The sequence below is a fragment of the Hypanus sabinus genome, chromosome 13 (assembly GCF_030144855.1).
Source record: "Hypanus sabinus isolate sHypSab1 chromosome 13, sHypSab1.hap1, whole genome shotgun sequence".
NCBI lineage: Eukaryota > Metazoa > Chordata > Chondrichthyes > Myliobatiformes > Dasyatidae > Hypanus > Hypanus sabinus.
In genome coordinates this window covers 15,266,686-15,283,889 of record NC_082718.1, presented here as the reverse complement: position 1 = coordinate 15,283,889, position 17,204 = coordinate 15,266,686, and the positions used below count along the sequence as shown (strand labels likewise).

Sequence of the window (17,204 nt, the reverse complement as noted above, 5' to 3'; positions counted from 1 at the left end):
ACATCTGTGTCACTTCTCATGCTCTTGATCTCACAAACTCTCAATAACCTGGTCCTAACTGCCTCAATTTCACCATGGATGTTCAGTCCCTATACACTTTTATCCACCATTGAGAAGGCGTTAAAGCCATTCACTTAATTCTCAATAAAAGAACCAACCACTGCACTGCCACCCTCCTCCATCTGGCAGAACTGGTCTTCACCCTCAACAATTTTTCCTTCAGCTCCTCCCACTTCTTCTAGACTCGAGGGGTAGCCATGGGCACGCTATGCCTACCTTTTCATTGGCTATGTAGAGCAGTCCATATTCCAAGCCCTTCCCAGTAATGCTCTCCAACTCTTTCTCCACTACATTGACGAATGTCCATTGACATCCTTTACAAACCTACTGATTCCCACTGCTATCTTGACTATACCTCTTCCCACTCTGTTTCCTGTAAAAATGCCATTCCCTTTTCTCATTTCCTTTGTTGCCACCACATCTGGGTGTTTAATGAACCAGCCTTTCTACTTTTTATGCAGTAAATTCCAGATCACAATTTGATGCAAGAAAGGTCAAAAGTCAAAAAGCAAATGATGCAGTATCCCATTGGCTACGTAAAACTGAATTATATAAACCTAATAAATAGTGGTCTAAAGAAAAAGTGAAAGCTGCTAGGTTTTTGGAAAAGGAACCAGATGTCCTTGCCCATTTGGCTGTCACATAACTATTTCAGTGTGGTAACTAAAATTGTAATCAATACTGCATTTCCAAAGTTGTCTTCAGCCCAAGAACAAATGCTAGATAACTTTACTTGAATATCAAAGAGAGAAACTTTACAAATTAACTTTATTTGTCACATGTACATTGAAACCTACAGTGCATTATGTTTTTGCATCTGTCACGTCAGTGAAGATTGTGTTAGGCAGCATGCAAGTGTCATCACACTTCCCATGTCAAGAAAGCATGTTCACAACTCAATAACCCTAACTGTATGTCTTTTTTGGAACGTAGGAGGAAGTCAGAGCAACCAGAGGAATACCCACGTAGGAATACAAGTTAACAGATAGCAGCAAACTCCAATCTTACAGCTGCCACTACAGGTAGAAAATATAGACTTAAGATTTTATGATGGATTGACACCATTGCATTGCTCTCACAAAAATCAAATGAGCTAAATGGGTTTCTATATAATGATTCATACTTCTTGAAGCCTCCAATTTTAACTAAATCCAAACGTATGTCAAATGACCAACATGACACTGTTGCAATGATCCATTTTCTAGATACTTCCTTGTACTATTATGGCTGATCCCTCACGTAACTCCATTTCCCACTTGCTTCCTAAATACTAATAGACAATAGGTGCAGGAGTAGGCTATTCGGCCCTTCTAGCCAGCACCGCCATTCACTGTGATCATGGCTGATCATACACAATCAGTACCCCGTTCCTGCCCTCTCCCCATATCCCTTGACCCCACTATCTATAAGAGCTCTATCTAACTCTCTCTTGAATGCATCCAGAGACTTGGCCTCCACTGCCTTCTGGGGCAGAGCATTCCACATATCCACCACTCTCTGGGTGAAAAAGTTTTTCCGCATCTTGTTCTAAATGGCCTATCCCTTATTCTTAAACTGTGGCCTCTAGTTCTGGACTCACCCATCAGCGGGAACATGCTTCCTGCCACCAGTGTGTCCAATCCCTTAATAATCTTATATGTTTCAATCAGATCCCCTCTCATCCTTCTAAATTCCAGTGTATACAAGCCCAGTCGCTCCAATCTTTCAACATATGACAGTCCCGCCATTCTGGGAATTAATCTTGTGAACCTACGCTGCACTCCCTCAATAGCAAGAATGTCCTTCCTCAAATTTGGAGACCAAAACAGCACATAACACTCCAGGTGGGGTCTCACCAGGGCCCTGTACAGCTGCAGAAGGACCTCTTTACTCCTATACTCAATTTCTCTTGTTATAAAAGCCAGCATGCCATTAGCTTTCTTCACTGCCTGCTGTACCTGCATGCTTGCTTTCATTGACTGATGTACAAGAACACCTAGATCTCATTGTACTTCTCCTTTTCCTAACTTGACTCCATTTAGATAGTAATCTGCCTTCCTGTTCTTGCCACCAAAGTGGATAACCTCACATTTATCCACATTAAACTGCATTTGCCATACATTAGCCCACTCACCCAACTTGTCCAAGTCACCCTGCATTCTCATAACATCCTCCTGACATTTCACACTGCCACCCAGCTTTGTGTCATCAGCAAATTTGCTAATGTTACTTTTAATCCTAATACTTTTAATACCTAAAAAACAACAAATTTCAGCTTTTAACACTTTTCAATCTTGAGGCTTAGGAGTTTCAGATTTCCACAACCAGTTATGTGAAGTGGTTCCTGCCATCAATTTTGAATGCCAGTTTTTAAATTGTACTTGCTTATTCTGGCCAGAATATTAGTTTCTTTCCACTTGCCAACTTGTTTAACTGTCTCAAACACAGTAAAATCACCCCACTCTTGTAAATACAAGCCTATTTTATGCCACTTGAGTTCAATCTATTTTAATACCAGTAATTTTAGCAAATTTGCGCATCATTCCTCTAAGACCATAAGACATAGGAGCAGAATTAGGCCATTCAGCCCAATGAAGTCTGCTCCACCAGTTCATCATGGCTGATCCATTTTTCCTCTCAGCCCTAACCTCCTGTATTCTCCCTATAACCCTTCATGCCCTAACCAATCAAGAATCTATCAACCTTTGCCTTAAATATAAATAGAGACTTGGCCTCCACAGCTGCTTGTGGCAACAAATTACACAGATTCACCACTCTCTGGCTAAAGAATGTCCTCTTCATTTAGGAAGTAGTCAACTCTCTCATTTCTTCTACCAAAGTGCATGGCCATACACTCCCCAACACTGTATTCCACTTGCCAGTTCTTTGCCCATTCTCCTAATTTGTCTAGGTCCTTCTGTAGCCTCTCTACTTCCTCAAAACTACCCACCCTTCTACCTATCTTCATATCATCTGCAAAGTTTGCAACAAAGCCATCAACTCCATCATTCAAATCATTAACAGATAACATAAAAAGAATTGTTCCCAACACGAACACCTGTAGAACACCTCTAGTAACCAGCAGCCAACCAGAAAAGGCTCACTTTATTCCAACTCTACACATTCAGAACACAAGTTCCATATGGAACTTTTCCATACAAAAAAAATATTCTTGTATTTGGCTCTCAAAGACAACTGTTTCTCCTTCATACAATGTGAATTAGTACGAAATTGTTTTTTTAGTAAGACTTTGGATAAGCAGAAATGTACTTGGTCACTTGAGAAACTGGAGCTGGAAAGGGCACATTCCTCTGGAAAGGAATACCTTTCATGTAGAGTGACGAAAGCTACCATGAATGAAGTCCTCCCTCCTGACAAAATGCCTGGAGCATTTTCTTATCAAAACCAATACCCTGTTTTATCAGATAGACAAATACACAACCTTAAAACAACAACCCAATCTAGCAACTGCCACCTGTTGCATTTGATCAACCAAGGAATACACATGCTGTAATAATCAAAATGACTACTCCTAACATCATCGGCCTTATCCCAAAACAACAGCAGTAATAGATACACTGCCACAGGGAAACTATTGGTTTTAAGAAACTAAGAGATGGCTCCTGTCATACAGCAACTTCTGGCTGATGGAACAAACACAACTGGAGTGATAATGTCCACAGTGCTTGAATTAATTTCAAGCTCACCATAATCTGCAGTTATAAATCAATGTTTGGCCATAAAGCATCAGAATTCTTTTGATGACAATTACTAATTACAAATTCAGAGACTCATTCCACCGAGATGTAACACTGAGCGTCATAGGAAGTCATTCCTGCCTGTGGCCATCAAACTTTACAACTCCTCCCTCGGAGTGTCAGACACCCTAAGCCAATAGGCTGGTCCTGGACTTATTTCCACTTGGCATAATTTACTTATTATTTAATTATTTATGCCATGCTTATTATTTAATTATTTATGCTATATGTTTTATATTGCTATATTTCTTCACTATTGGTACTTGGTGCGACTGTAACGAAACCCAATTTCCCTCAGGATCAATAAAGTATGTCTGTCTGTCTGACTACGATACCTACAAACATGGGGCACTCTTAAAATGGAAGTTCCATCTTGCTTCAAGATAAAAAGAAAATTCTCCAGGAACCTGAAGATGACTGAGCTCTATTAAAAAAAACCAAGACCCAAAAAAACACATTTGTGGGTGGAAAGAGCACATGAAATTCAGAACCTCAAAGATAACCAGGATTTTCATGGATTCATTACTTATTTGTGTAACAGCCAAAACACCAGCAAAGTAACCAACCCACCAGGGGCTTATGACGGAGGCAAGCTTAATTAGCAGTTATTAGCATGTTAAATGAATCTTCAAACATTTCATGGCAAACCATCAGGTCCAGCCTTGTTGCCACACTAACAATGCCAATAAAGCCAAACATCATTGCAAACCAACATGACCTCAATAGCAGACAGCATTCCTGCTTCAATTCTAAAACTTGAAGAGGAACTTCAGTCTCAAATTCATATCCTGATCTCCCACATTATGAAAGATAAGAACTTGTCAAGAAAGAAGACACTCATGACTGAAGTAACTAGAGGGGGTCTTCATTGGGGAGCAGATACAAGAGCCTGAAGACCTAATGTCAACATTTTAGAAACTGTTTCTTCCCCTCCACCATCTGAATGACATGCAAACCCATGAACACTATCTCATTATTTCTCTTTTATACCATCTATTTTTGCAACTTACAGTATTTTTATGTCTTGCATACAAAACAACAAACTTCATGACATATGTTGGTGATAAATGTCCTTGGTTATACCACTTGCAGAGTGGATTCCATCCATCTAATGCTGCAATAATTATTGCCTTTACTGTGCAATGAATCTGAAATCCAACAACAGCAACAACTATTCTGTATGATCTTACAAAAACGCTCAACTTAGTCAAGCACGAGACCCTGGCCGTCTCAAATTGTCATGGCCCAACACATTCTCACTACAAACCGTAATTTGTCTGCAATTACATTCCTTTTGGAGTGCGACTATTCTATAGAGCCAATGGAAACTGTTCAACCTCTGCACTGGGGCCAAAATCACTTGAATCATAGTCACTGAGGTAAAGCAAGCTGAAAATAAACCCTGTCATTATTTTGTCCCTTTGCTGAAAATGGCCCTTACAGTAAACAACAGCAAAAGCAAACGTCACTACAACCCTGCAACATAGAGGTCCATAGCTAGACTTGGACAGCATGAACCACATCTCATTTCTTACAAGTTGCCTCCAACAAATGTGACATCAATGATGAAATTCACCATTGCTTTCAGTGGACTGCATAGCCTTTAGCCATCTGAGGATCAAGAGCTCAAACTAGCCAAACTCAAACGTCCCTTCTCTCCTACATGGACTACCTACCAAAAGCATCTGAAGGCTCAGAGGAATCATCATCAGTGCTGAAATGAAATCCTCCAAATGCATTGACAGAATAAGCAAACCAAGGCAATCTCCTTTCCTAGGCCAACATTAAGCTTCTAATTACTCAGATAACTCCAACAGGCAAACCACATCATTGACGTGCTCAATACCAGACTTCAAACTAAGTCATGGATGGCAGAGGAAAGAATTCAAAAATGCTCTCAAACCTTTCTTGAAAAAGTGTAACTGACTGATCAGAATCCCTAGGTCCCATCTGAGCAAAATGAAAGAGGAACACAGAGCTGAATATGTTCATCAGAAGCATACAAGTACAAATGGTACAGGAGCACATCAAATCCACGTTGGCCTCATCAACCAATTTAGAAACCAGAGAACTGGAGTGGAAGTCATCAATGAACCCAAGGCACTACCTCAAAAAGACACACTCTACTAAGTTATCTCAACATATCACAAAACCTTAAGGAATCACTCCATGAAATCATGTCACAGCAAGATTTTGATTGTGATTTTTTTTCACCAACGACAGATCTTAATTCAGAAAATAAAGTTAGGACTTAAATGTTCAAAAAAGTTATTCACTTTAATATTCATTTTATGTTGCTGAATGTTCCAAATGACTGATGTCCAAAGCATTGGTATGAGTACAGTCACCCTTGTTATATAATCCAACAGGTGCCAAAAACATAAAATACTGTCGGATTAATAACTCCTGATATTTTTAGTATTAGATGGAGGAATCTGGGCCAGAATCCCAGGAAAGTCTTGGTTATTAATGCAGTGCTATGGATTTATAACATCTATATGAACAATTAAACAGAAATAATGCTGAACATACACAATTATTATGCCTAAATAGTTGCATTGATTGTCACTTTTTGTGACAAACAAGTTCATAGAAACCCTACAGCACAATACAGGCCCTTCGGCCCACAAAGCTGTGCCGAATATGTCCTTACCTGAGAAATTACCTAGGGTTACCCATAGCCTTCTCTTTTTCTGAGCTCCAGGTGTTTCTTAAAAGACCCTAACGTATCCGCCTCCACCACTGTCACCAGCAGCCCATTCTACTCACTCACCACTCTCTGCATAAAAAACTTACCCCTGATATCTCCTCCGTACCTACTTCTAAGCACCTTAAAACAGTGCCCTCACATGCTAGTCATTTCAGGCCTGGGAAATACACCTAAAGAGTAAACAGTTGATGTTTCGGGCTGAGACCCTTCATCAGAAGCGTCCCAATGAAGAGTCTTGGCCCAAAATGTCAACTGTACTTTTTTCCATAGATGCTGCCTGCCTGCTGAGTTTCTCCAGCATTTTGAGTGTGCTGCTTGGATTTCCAGCATCTGCAGATTTTTTTTTGTTTGTGATTCGACTTACTAAGCTGTACCACCTCTTGTTTGAAATATAAGAAAAAGCAGGCTTATTACAGAGGGGCATTCAAAAAACTGGTATTTTCAGCAGCAGAAGCTGAAGGGTACAGTTAAAACTCTCAATAGTGCTATGAAAGGACCTGGAAAAGAAAGATCAAACTCTGCAATGTGAGGAGAAAGTGACATGGAAACAGTAACTCGCTGAACAATATTGATACATACATGAGAAAAGAAAGTGCAAGTGATCTTAATGGAAAGATAAAAGTGCAGACCCACAGTGGACCATTGGATTTCCTATTGTGCTACAAGACTGAACATAATAGTAACTATTCTAATAGTTACTATCTGCACAAATTCACGAAAGATATGAACACCAAGCATTCCCTTAGGCAACCCAATTAAAATGACAACAAAAATGAATGACTATCCAGGGGAGATATAGGAGCACTCATAATAAAGCCACAGTCAATTATGGATGATATTTTCCCCTGAAGAACTGTGGTAGTCCAGAAATATTTCAGATACTGGAAGGTACCAGCACACCGAATGCAGATAATGTTAAGAAACTATGTTTCAGGAGAAAATAAAAGAACAAAAGAAGTCAACAACATCTAATATAATTTTATTTTCCATATAAAACAATGAAACTGATTGTCAATGTTAAATCTCCAACAATTAATTCAGAAAAGCAAAGCCCAAGTCCATCTTTCACTTCATGTACATAACCAGTGACTTTGCTTCTAAATCACTTCACCTGCCATTAAGTTGTGTGGATATCCCAAGTTCATAACAACCCTAAACCAACCTTCATTACTATAGGAAGCCTTTTAGGTTTAATTGTTAGAATAAAAGCCAAATACTTCCACTGTTTTAAACTTGTGATTCAATTTGAACACAAGTTTCTGAAGATGTCAGGTGTTATTTTAGCTTAATTTCTTTCCCTGAATGATATTTGTGACAGATTTGCTATCAGTATTATTTTGAGTTTCCAAACAAAATCTAGCACTTAACTGGAGCTATGCAAATTAAAGAACTGAGAAACATTCAGTTATACATTCATTGCACAAAATTCATATTCTTCATTGAGTTTGGCTCTTCATTCAGATTCAAATGCTGTCGGTTGAAGTCACAAACTTCAGTAAAAAAAATTCAAGAAAGTTTCAAAAAATTTCAAGCAGGTTTCAGAGTTTGGGAGGACTGCTGCATTGTCAGAGTTACTGTCTTTCCTACAAAATGTCACAAGCTTTATTCAGTTTGTTTCATTGAATAGCAGGAAAATATTCAATGAAAGATCAAAACAAAACATATTTGACTTGCCAACATTTCACACGTCTACTTTTATTTCAATATTTCCAGTATCCGCAACATTTCATTTATTCTACTTTTTCCTCTCGATTCCAAATGAACAATGTAAATAGTGCATCATTCAGTTTTTCAAAATGGGATCAATTTCAGTTTTGAGTTCTACTGCACTATTAAGCTACCACCCCAGAATGGCTCCAGTCAGTTAATATCCCTGTCAGTTTCTTGCCTTTTATCTCACTACTAATCAGAGTATCAGAAACTGAATTTAAACAAGGCTTCATGTTGAACTTTACAGCCCTTGTATCCGATCACTTGGAAGAGAGGAAAACATTCCAATAACACTTTGTCCTCTTATATCTACAGAACAGTTCCTATTGATTCACATATATTTACAAAGTCTGTGCCTTCAGTTTCTAGTGTCTTGCCATATGGAATGCGATTGTTTTTAAATCTTGTGCAGAATCTCACACTGAACTTAAGTGTCATCATTTGCCCCATTCAGACAATCCAACTTCATAATCATCTATATAAATTGTTCCTCCCAACTTGGTGTCACCTGTGGACAGATATTCAGCATTATTCTTCTACTGATGCAAAGAGCAAGAAACAACTACTTCAGTGGAGATCAGCTGAAACACTATTCTCAGAAACAAGATTGCACATGGGCAGTAGCAAACCACAACACTCACCAGAAAAAAACATTAATACAAAATGCATATGTTAATACAAACAATAATACAAAAATTCTCCAAGATTACCACTTATCAATCCAGACTGAAATTTACGCAAGTTACTAAGCAAAATGAAAATTTACAGATGCACATATACAGCAATGAAAATCAGCATGCTCTACCAAGCTTTCAATAAAGCAAAACTTAATGCTCATTGCATTTACAAATTTGGTCGCATGTCATTCACTCCCACTGCCCAACTGCATCATGAAGTTATTTCATTTTAAGCAAGCAAGCCAATCTGACCACTAAATTGTTCCCTGTAACTCTAAAGTCCATTCACTTGTATCCACATCTTCACTCCCTAACCTACATCTTAAAGGAATATTGCCAGGACTTGGGTTATAAGAGAATGGATAGGCTGGGACTGTTTTCCCAAGAGCAAAGATGGGTGGTGAGTGATATTACAGAGCTTAAAAAATCCCGAAGGGCAGAGATAAAGTAGATGGTCACAGCCTTTCCCCCAACACTCCCCTCTCCCAAAGTAGGGGAGTCAAACTAACATATATGGGTTTAAGACAGCAAGGCAAATATTTATTTAGAGAAGGGTCTGAAGGCCAAATTTTTCCACACTATGGCGTATGCAACAAGCTGCCAGAGGGTGTAGTAGAAACAGCTACAATTACAAAATGTAAAATATATTTGTACAGGTACACGGATAGGAAAACTTTAGACAGAGATGGGCCAAACGTAGGTAAATGGGACGTTCAGGAAATCACCTTAGTCAGCACAGCCAAATTAGGCTGAAAGGCCTATGTGCATGCTGCATGACTTTTAACTGACACTGCTCACTTTTAAACAACCTGTCACTCTCAGACCCACCACCATGCACACTACCATTTCAGGTACTCCTGGCACTCTCCATCATCCTATCGTCTCTGCCCACCTTCACCTACTCCAGTAAGAAAACATTATCCTTGCCCAATCTCCCACCCATCTTTGCAGCTTCCCACTCCTGATCTCATCTTATGTCCCTGCATCTCTGACCCATTTCGTTCTCCAGTGATTCTTCCTGTCAAAACCCCTCCCACCTCCCTATCTTTCCTCACTACGCTCCCTCTCAACACCACCTCTTCTCTCTCCCTCCCAACTCTTATCTCCCACACCCCTCCACCACCATCACCCTACCCTCAACTAGGTCCCTCCCTCCTCCGCTGGGCCTCAGATCTCACGGCTGCAGTACTGAGCCGGGCGGAGTAGGTGTGGGACGGGGATGCGAGAGCATTCGGCGGCCGAAAGCTCGGCCTGGACCTGAGTCCAGCCTTGTCGTACTCACCTCGCTTGTCGTGATCGTAGCCCACCAGCACAAAGTAGTCGGCCAGCCGGGCCATGGCTGTGTCGCTGCTGCTGGGCACAGCCTGCACTACCAGGCGTCAGCATCGTCCCGCCGCCATCCCGCTCACAGCGCGCCTGCGCGCCCTGCGCCGAGGGGGTGGGAGGAGCAGAGCAACCGGCCACACAGACCATAATATGAAGCACGCCCCGGGTCCGAGGCAACCGCCTGTATATCCGGCTCGCGCTCGCCAGGCAACGCAGAATGTGGGTCAGGTGTCCCTTGACAACCGCCTCGAGCTTCAGCTGTTGCTGTCAGGTCACGGGCCCGGCATCGCTGGCTTCCCTCTCAGGAGGGACAGCTCCTCGTCTCCGGTGAGGAAGCATCCATAAGTAAGAGGGATCAAACTGAGCGAGGGCTCATCCTTGGTCGGGCAAGAGTACGCAAAAACTCGGTAAGAAAACGTGGGGGAATCTAGTTGTTATGGTCTCAAGAACAAATGACGTGGTCAGGAATGGAGAGCTATTCCGCCGAAAATATAGTTAGCATGTAAATTGAACTATTAAAGGTCAGAACGTTCGTATTATTTATTCGTATGATCACTTGCAATTTATACAGCTGCTGCTAAGAAGAATTAACACGTGTCTATAAGGCATGACTGAAACGTGCTAGGGCTACACCAGCAGGTTCAAGAGCAACAATTTCCCTTCATCCATTTGGACCTTGAACCAACCCTATTCACTTCCACAGTATGGCAATATCGCCGTTCTGCACTACAACGGCTTTATTTTTTTTGTTCCAATTCTGTTCTTTATTACATGTTATAAAATTTATATTTTTCGTGTGCGTGTTATGTCGGTAATAATATGTGCCTCTGTTGCTGGAACTACTTAACGAAGTTTTGATGCACCTGTGCATACATGAACTTTTGAATGTGACAATAAGCTCGACTTTGACTTTTGGCAAGAAAATTATCCCTACTTGACAGAGCATTTATTATGAGCTCTTCTAAAACGCTTTTGGAAGAGAAAACACGGATAATAAAAATATCCGTAGGTGCTGAAAATCTCAAGATAATGCAGCAAGGCAAGTAACATTTTCAGAGAGAAATGCAGAGGTAGTATTTCAGGTCAAAGACCCTTTCTCAGAACTAGAAATAGAGAGCGCAAATTAGTTTTATGTTGCAAAAAAAAAGTCTGGATGGGATGGTGTGGAATCATTGCATTGTGATGTTAAGTCTTTCTCTGTGGATGGTACTGAGTCTCCTGAGTGCATCAAGCATTCAGTTTTCGTTTTCAGATTTTCAGTGTCTGAAGATTTTTGCTTTTTAATCCAGGCCATCTCTGATTTAGCTCGCTTTGTCTCTTTCCAAAAGCTGTTTGACCAGGTGGGCATTCTCAGCATTCATCTCTTTCACATTTCCAACAACTGCTGTGTACTTTGCCCTATAGTTCCAGTTGGCATCTTTTACAGACAAATTATCTGCCCTCAACGTCCTCCATGTCAACACCAGTCTGTTTTGTCTACCATTTCTTAGTCTCCACCCTGTGACAGAAAATCCCTTTGTCTTCTTTCTTGTCTGCAAGTTCAAACTCATTCTAAATTTTCCTGTTCCGAAGAAGGTTTGACAATCTGAAAAATTAACTCTGTTTCTCTTTCACCCTTTCTCCCCAGGTATTGCTTCATCTTCTGGATGCTTCCAGCATTTTCTGTTTTAAGTTTAAATATATATTGCTGTGTTATCATCAATCTCTCTGGTAAAAGGACACATTGCTTGTTGTGTTGCAGACATACAGCATTTTCTCTTCTAATTTTCTAATTTGTGTTGCCAAGGTATTAATTGCTGCTAAGAGGAACAGGTTCTACTTGTTCACTTGGTTCTCTCAGTTTTATATAACTCTATTAATCCTTGCCATTGGCTCCTTTGTTCCAAAACGTGCTCCACCCTGGCCTGCTTTTCCTCATAACTAAAGTTCTCTCAACAGCATAGTCATACGTCTCCATCTGAGTTCTATCACATCCTTAAAGTTACAAGCAATATACCAGTAACAGTCCAGTTCAGTCAATACTTTACACAATTCCAGCATGATATTATTATATTGTATCCCATTTTGCACTATGCCAGCCCCCTTGGCCTGAGTCGACGTAGTAGTAGTATCCCATGGCCAATAAAATCTAGCATTCTCAGTGCCTTTATAAAAATCCTATACCTCCAATGAAAAAAATGAATGTTATAGAGTACAACATATTTGGAAAATGTAGAGAAACTGTTTATTAGAGGTAGCATAATTGCAGTAGATAAAAAAGAAATGATTGTGTAGAATTCAGGTGACAGATTAAAGATTTTGAAAAATGAACAACACTTTTAGGGATATATTACAGGCTTGTAGGAAATATGCATACCAATTAGGGGAACAACCAATAAATATGTGAGAATAGCATCTACCCAAGAAAAAACTGGCTGAAGGACAAGGCAAAGAGAGTATAACTGTACAATGTATTCAGATCTCCTTTCTAATCCAGTATGTAAGTAGTTCATACTTGAAATCTTTCCATCTTTCTAATGGAAAGATTTTCCATTAGAATTAGTGATGAGAAATAAATCTGGGCTGATAGGATGTGTCAGACTAGAGGAATATTTAGGGTAGTCAACAAACTTACATGTTTTTAAAAAAAATTGATAAGACAAAACTTTAATAAAGACTATGATCACAGACTGGAGAAAAGAATCACACTCTAAGTTCTCTCCAGTACAATCATGCTCTTCCTTAATTGTGGTATACAATACTCCAACTGTGGCCTGAAATAATGCTTTTGTTATGTTGTAGGATGATGATGAAAGGGTGAGGTATACCAGTTACTTGAGTCGTCGCAGCAAAAACCTTGCACTCATCATCAGCAAGACCAAAGAGCTGATTGTGGACTTCAGAAAGGGTAAGACGACGGACAAAAGTCGATTCTTGCAGAGGGATCAGAAATAGAGTGAGCAATTTCAAGTTCCTGGGTGTCAATATCTCTGAGGACCTAACCTGGACACAGCATATTGAAGCAGCTATAAAGAAAGCAGGTCAGCGGCTATATTCCATTAGGAGTTTGAGGAGATTTGATTTGTCAATTAAACCACTCAAAAACTTCTACAAATCTTTATCATCTGTGCAGATTGCATCAACCACACTGTCATCATCAATACATTTTGTTATCTTTTCATATTCAATGAAGTCCAGTGGAAAAAAAATATGCTGGGTGCATCAATGAGATATCATGTACACATAAAGACACATAGGAAATATTGAGGTCAATAAATACTAAATATATGGACACTCATGACAAGAGGAAATAACAGATCAAAATGCAAGTTAAAATATACTTAAAATTAAGATAAATTTAAAATTCAAGTATTAAAGAACACAAAATAGCAAAAATGCATGTTTTTTTTAAAAAAAGGCAAATTGAACATAAAAACACACACAAAATAGGAGTAGGAATGGGCTGGTTGGCCCTTTAAACTTGTCATGTAGGACAGAATCTTGGGCCCTACCATCCTGAGCTGCTGCTTAAAAGCTTTAATCCAACTGCAGGTCATGCAGGGATGCTCACAGATGATGGAAGAATGAAGAATTCCTTTCAGAACTCTTCAGACAATGAGGTGTATCCACTTGTAGCAAAGCCTAGCAAAGTTCAGGTTTTGGCTACTCAGTCAGAGCTCACCGTGGAAAAGGTGGGGAATGGCCATCCTGGATGAGTCTCACCACTTAGCCCTGACATTCAGTGGCTGAGACCCCACTATTAACATACTGGGAGCAGAGACAGGCAGTGGAAAGTCTGAATGCGCCTTTGCTGGATCATGAGAAGCACCATATGGGTGTGCAGTCTGACTTGGGCTGACAATGGACTGTTGGCTCAGAAAGGAGACCTGAGCTAGATGGCATTTGAGTTGGCTAGGCACAGCTCAAATGTCATCTATAAATGTGCCAATGACACCACTGTTGTTGGCAGAATCTCAGATGGCAACAAGGAAGCGTACAGGATCGAAATATTTACGCTGTTTGAGTGGTGTCACAATAGTGTTCTTGCATTCAATGTCAGCAGGACCAAGGAACTGATTGTGGACTTCGGAAAGCGGAAGTCAGGAGAATGCACGCCAAGTCCTCGTTTGGGGGGTGGGGGGGGTCAGCGGGAAATGGCGAACAGTTTCAAGTTCCTAGTTGTCAACATCTTAGAGGATCTATCCTTGGCCTAACACATAGATACAATCATGAAGAAGCAGCTCTACCTCATTATGAGTTTGAGGAGATTTGGTACATCACCAAAGACTAGCAGATTTCTACAGATAGGTGGTGGAGAGCATTATGACTGGTTCCATCATCATTTGATATGGAGGCATCAATGCACAGGGCTATTTAAAAAAAAAAAACTTCATAGGGTTATAAACTCGGCTAGCTCTACAAGGGGCACAAGCCTTCTCATCATTGAGGATATCTTCAAAAGGCAGTGCCTCAAGAAGGCATCCATCATTAAGGACTCTCACCGTCTGGCACACGACCTCTTCTCATTATTACCATCAGGGAGGAGGTTTCGGAGCTTTAAGACCCACACTCAATGTTTTTAGAACAGCTTCTTCCTCTGTGCCATCAGATTTCTAAACAGTCCATGAACACTATTTTACTATTCCTCTTTTACACTGTTTATTATCTTACAATAATTTGTTATATCTGCAATGTTCTGCTGCCACAAAACATGAAATTTCACAACCAGTGTCAGTGACAATGATTCTGATTCTGCAAGTTGGGACTCAATGAGTGAGGAGGAAAGGGAACACGAGACTGAATAGGAGAAGAGATAGAATGAGAAGGGAAATTTAGGAGGTTGCTGAAGGCTGGAGTCGATGTGCTGTATAATTCAAGCTTAGTGATTTAATACTGGTGGACATATTGTTCCTTTTGATTGACAGGCTACCAATCTGGGCCCAGGAATTGACAGGTATTCCCCACCTCTTGTAACTGGCAAGTAGACAGTTCCCTTAAGTGTGGAAACCTTTGCAGATATGTGGAGGATGATCCAAGGTTGTGCCAAGATTGGAAAAACCGTTTTAGGGTCCATGCCAGAATTACCATTCTCAAATATATTACAAGTCCTGCTTAAATATCTTAATTATAAACATGTCGCAGTATTTAAGATACAAAATACGGCCGAACTGCAATTAATGTGTTGTAAGATTTGTACTTTTTTTTTCCGTAGTATATATGTTTTTCTTTTTCAGGAAATGTTGAGGTGAACCTTGATCATGGTCAGGGACAGTTTCAGAAACCCTGAATAGTTTGCTGATCCTGGTGATTGATGGATTAAATCCAGTAAACTGATAGATAAACCCCTGATGAATGACAGGTTAACCATGAGCTATTAGTTATAACTGGTGGGCTGGTAATCCCGTTACAGTCAGAACTAATGTTTCATAATAAGATAGTTTGAGAAAAGCTGTAATCAGGTGTTGGTGGAAGTGTAAGTGAGAAAGCATGTATAATATCCTGCAGGTGAAATTGATTTACTAGTGATATTAGAAGGCAACTATATCACTGAGCATTGCCTTCTGCCTCGCATATCCATTTTTCTTTCCCCAGGTGTTGATCTGGCCTTGACCGAAGAGTCAGCGAATGTTGGGAATTCTTGTCCTTTTAAGAATAAGGCAGCACGTAATGTGGTGGTTCACGCAATGCTATTACAGTACCAGCAATCAGGGTTGAATTCCCATCATTGTGTGTAAGGAGTTTGTACATTCTACCCATGATCGCATGGATTCCTCTGCGTGGCCCAGTTCCCTTATCATTCCAAAAATGTACATGTTTAGCTTATTAAGTTGTGGGGATGCTGTGTTGGTGCCGGAAGCATGGCGCCACTTGTAGATTCTGCATTTCACTGTATGTTTCAATGTTTATGTTACAAATAAAGCTAATCTTGATCTTTAATCTTTGAATATGCCTTAATTATCTGAACCCAGTATGACCCTACTCAGTTCTAAAAAAGGGTCTTTGACCTGACACATTATTTTTGTTTCTCCTTACATAGATGTTGACTGATTTGCTGGAATGTTCTAAGGACTTGTATTGTTATTTCAGATTTTGTACATTTACAGGGTTTAAAAAAATTCCCAGCCTCCTCTGACTAATAAGTGTTGCAATATTGCCATCTACTGCCCACAAGCTACAGTTGCAGCCCCCTCCCACCCCCCACCCCCCCCGCACAGGTTTCTGGTCACAGTGTTGCAACTCCTCAAACCTCCTGTGGGAGTGGAATTAATTTTTGGAATTTATGGGAAACTGTTCAGCTTTAATCTTATACATTCCTTTTTTTTGCTTTACTTCATTCACAAATCACATACATATTTCAGGGACAATTAAGACATCAGAGTAATATTAGTTATAGGGTTAAGAATATGAGTCGTACTACAATTATTAACAATTTAAAGTTATTTAGCTTAAAGTAACCATAAGCATTCTCTTCCATAAGTAGCTATCTAATATTACCACTTAAGCCCTTAATGTTATCAGAACAAAATTCTGATTGAACAATTGAAAATTGTCATCTAAGCTTCAAAGTGCATTTATTATCAAAGAATGTACAGATTATACAATCTTGAGATTTGTCTGCTTACAGGCAGCCACAAAGCAAGAACTGAAAGAACCAAATTTTAAAAAAGACCGATACCCAATGCGCAGAGAAAGAGAAAAACGAACACAAATCGTGCAAACAATAGAAGCAAGCACAGCCTTCTGAGCCAAATTGAGTCCTTAGATCCGAATCTCTGGACCAGCCTGCAGTAGGCCCCAAGCCTCAGTGTCAGTGCATCATATAAGCAGGGCAAATTGCTGCAAAGCTCAGAGACACTAAGCACAGCAGCTGGGACAGTCTCACGGCCTGAATGTTACAAAGAGAGGAGTGAACATCATGGAAGGAGAGCGAGCAAAATTAGTGACATCATCATAAAGTCTTTCAAAATATGTGTTATTCCTTACTTCCAACTAATTGTTTTCACT

The 17,204-nt window shown here is 40.0% G+C and overlaps 1 protein-coding gene and 1 long non-coding RNA gene across 5 annotated transcripts in view; one reads left to right on the top strand and one right to left on the bottom strand.

Moving 5' to 3' along the window:
* Positions 1–10,369, bottom strand: part of sbf1 (SET binding factor 1) — a 189,171-nt gene extending 178,802 nt beyond the window's left edge. For all 4 annotated transcript variants that reach the window (XM_059987144.1, XM_059987145.1, XM_059987147.1 and 1 more), the window contains exon 1: positions 10,177–10,369. In XM_059987144.1, the coding sequence (XP_059843127.1) occupies positions 10,177–10,231 (55 nt within the window). In that variant the 5' untranslated portion in view covers positions 10,232–10,369. The remainder of the gene's footprint in view (positions 1–10,176) is intronic.
* A 78-nt stretch (positions 10,370–10,447) lies between these two features.
* Positions 10,448–16,136, top strand: LOC132403650 (uncharacterized). The gene is made up of 3 exons (XR_009515318.1): positions 10,448–10,627; positions 13,002–13,107; positions 15,792–16,136. It is a non-coding gene; the product is annotated as an uncharacterized LOC132403650 (long non-coding RNA).
* The last annotated feature ends 1,068 nt before the right edge of the window (positions 16,137–17,204 follow it).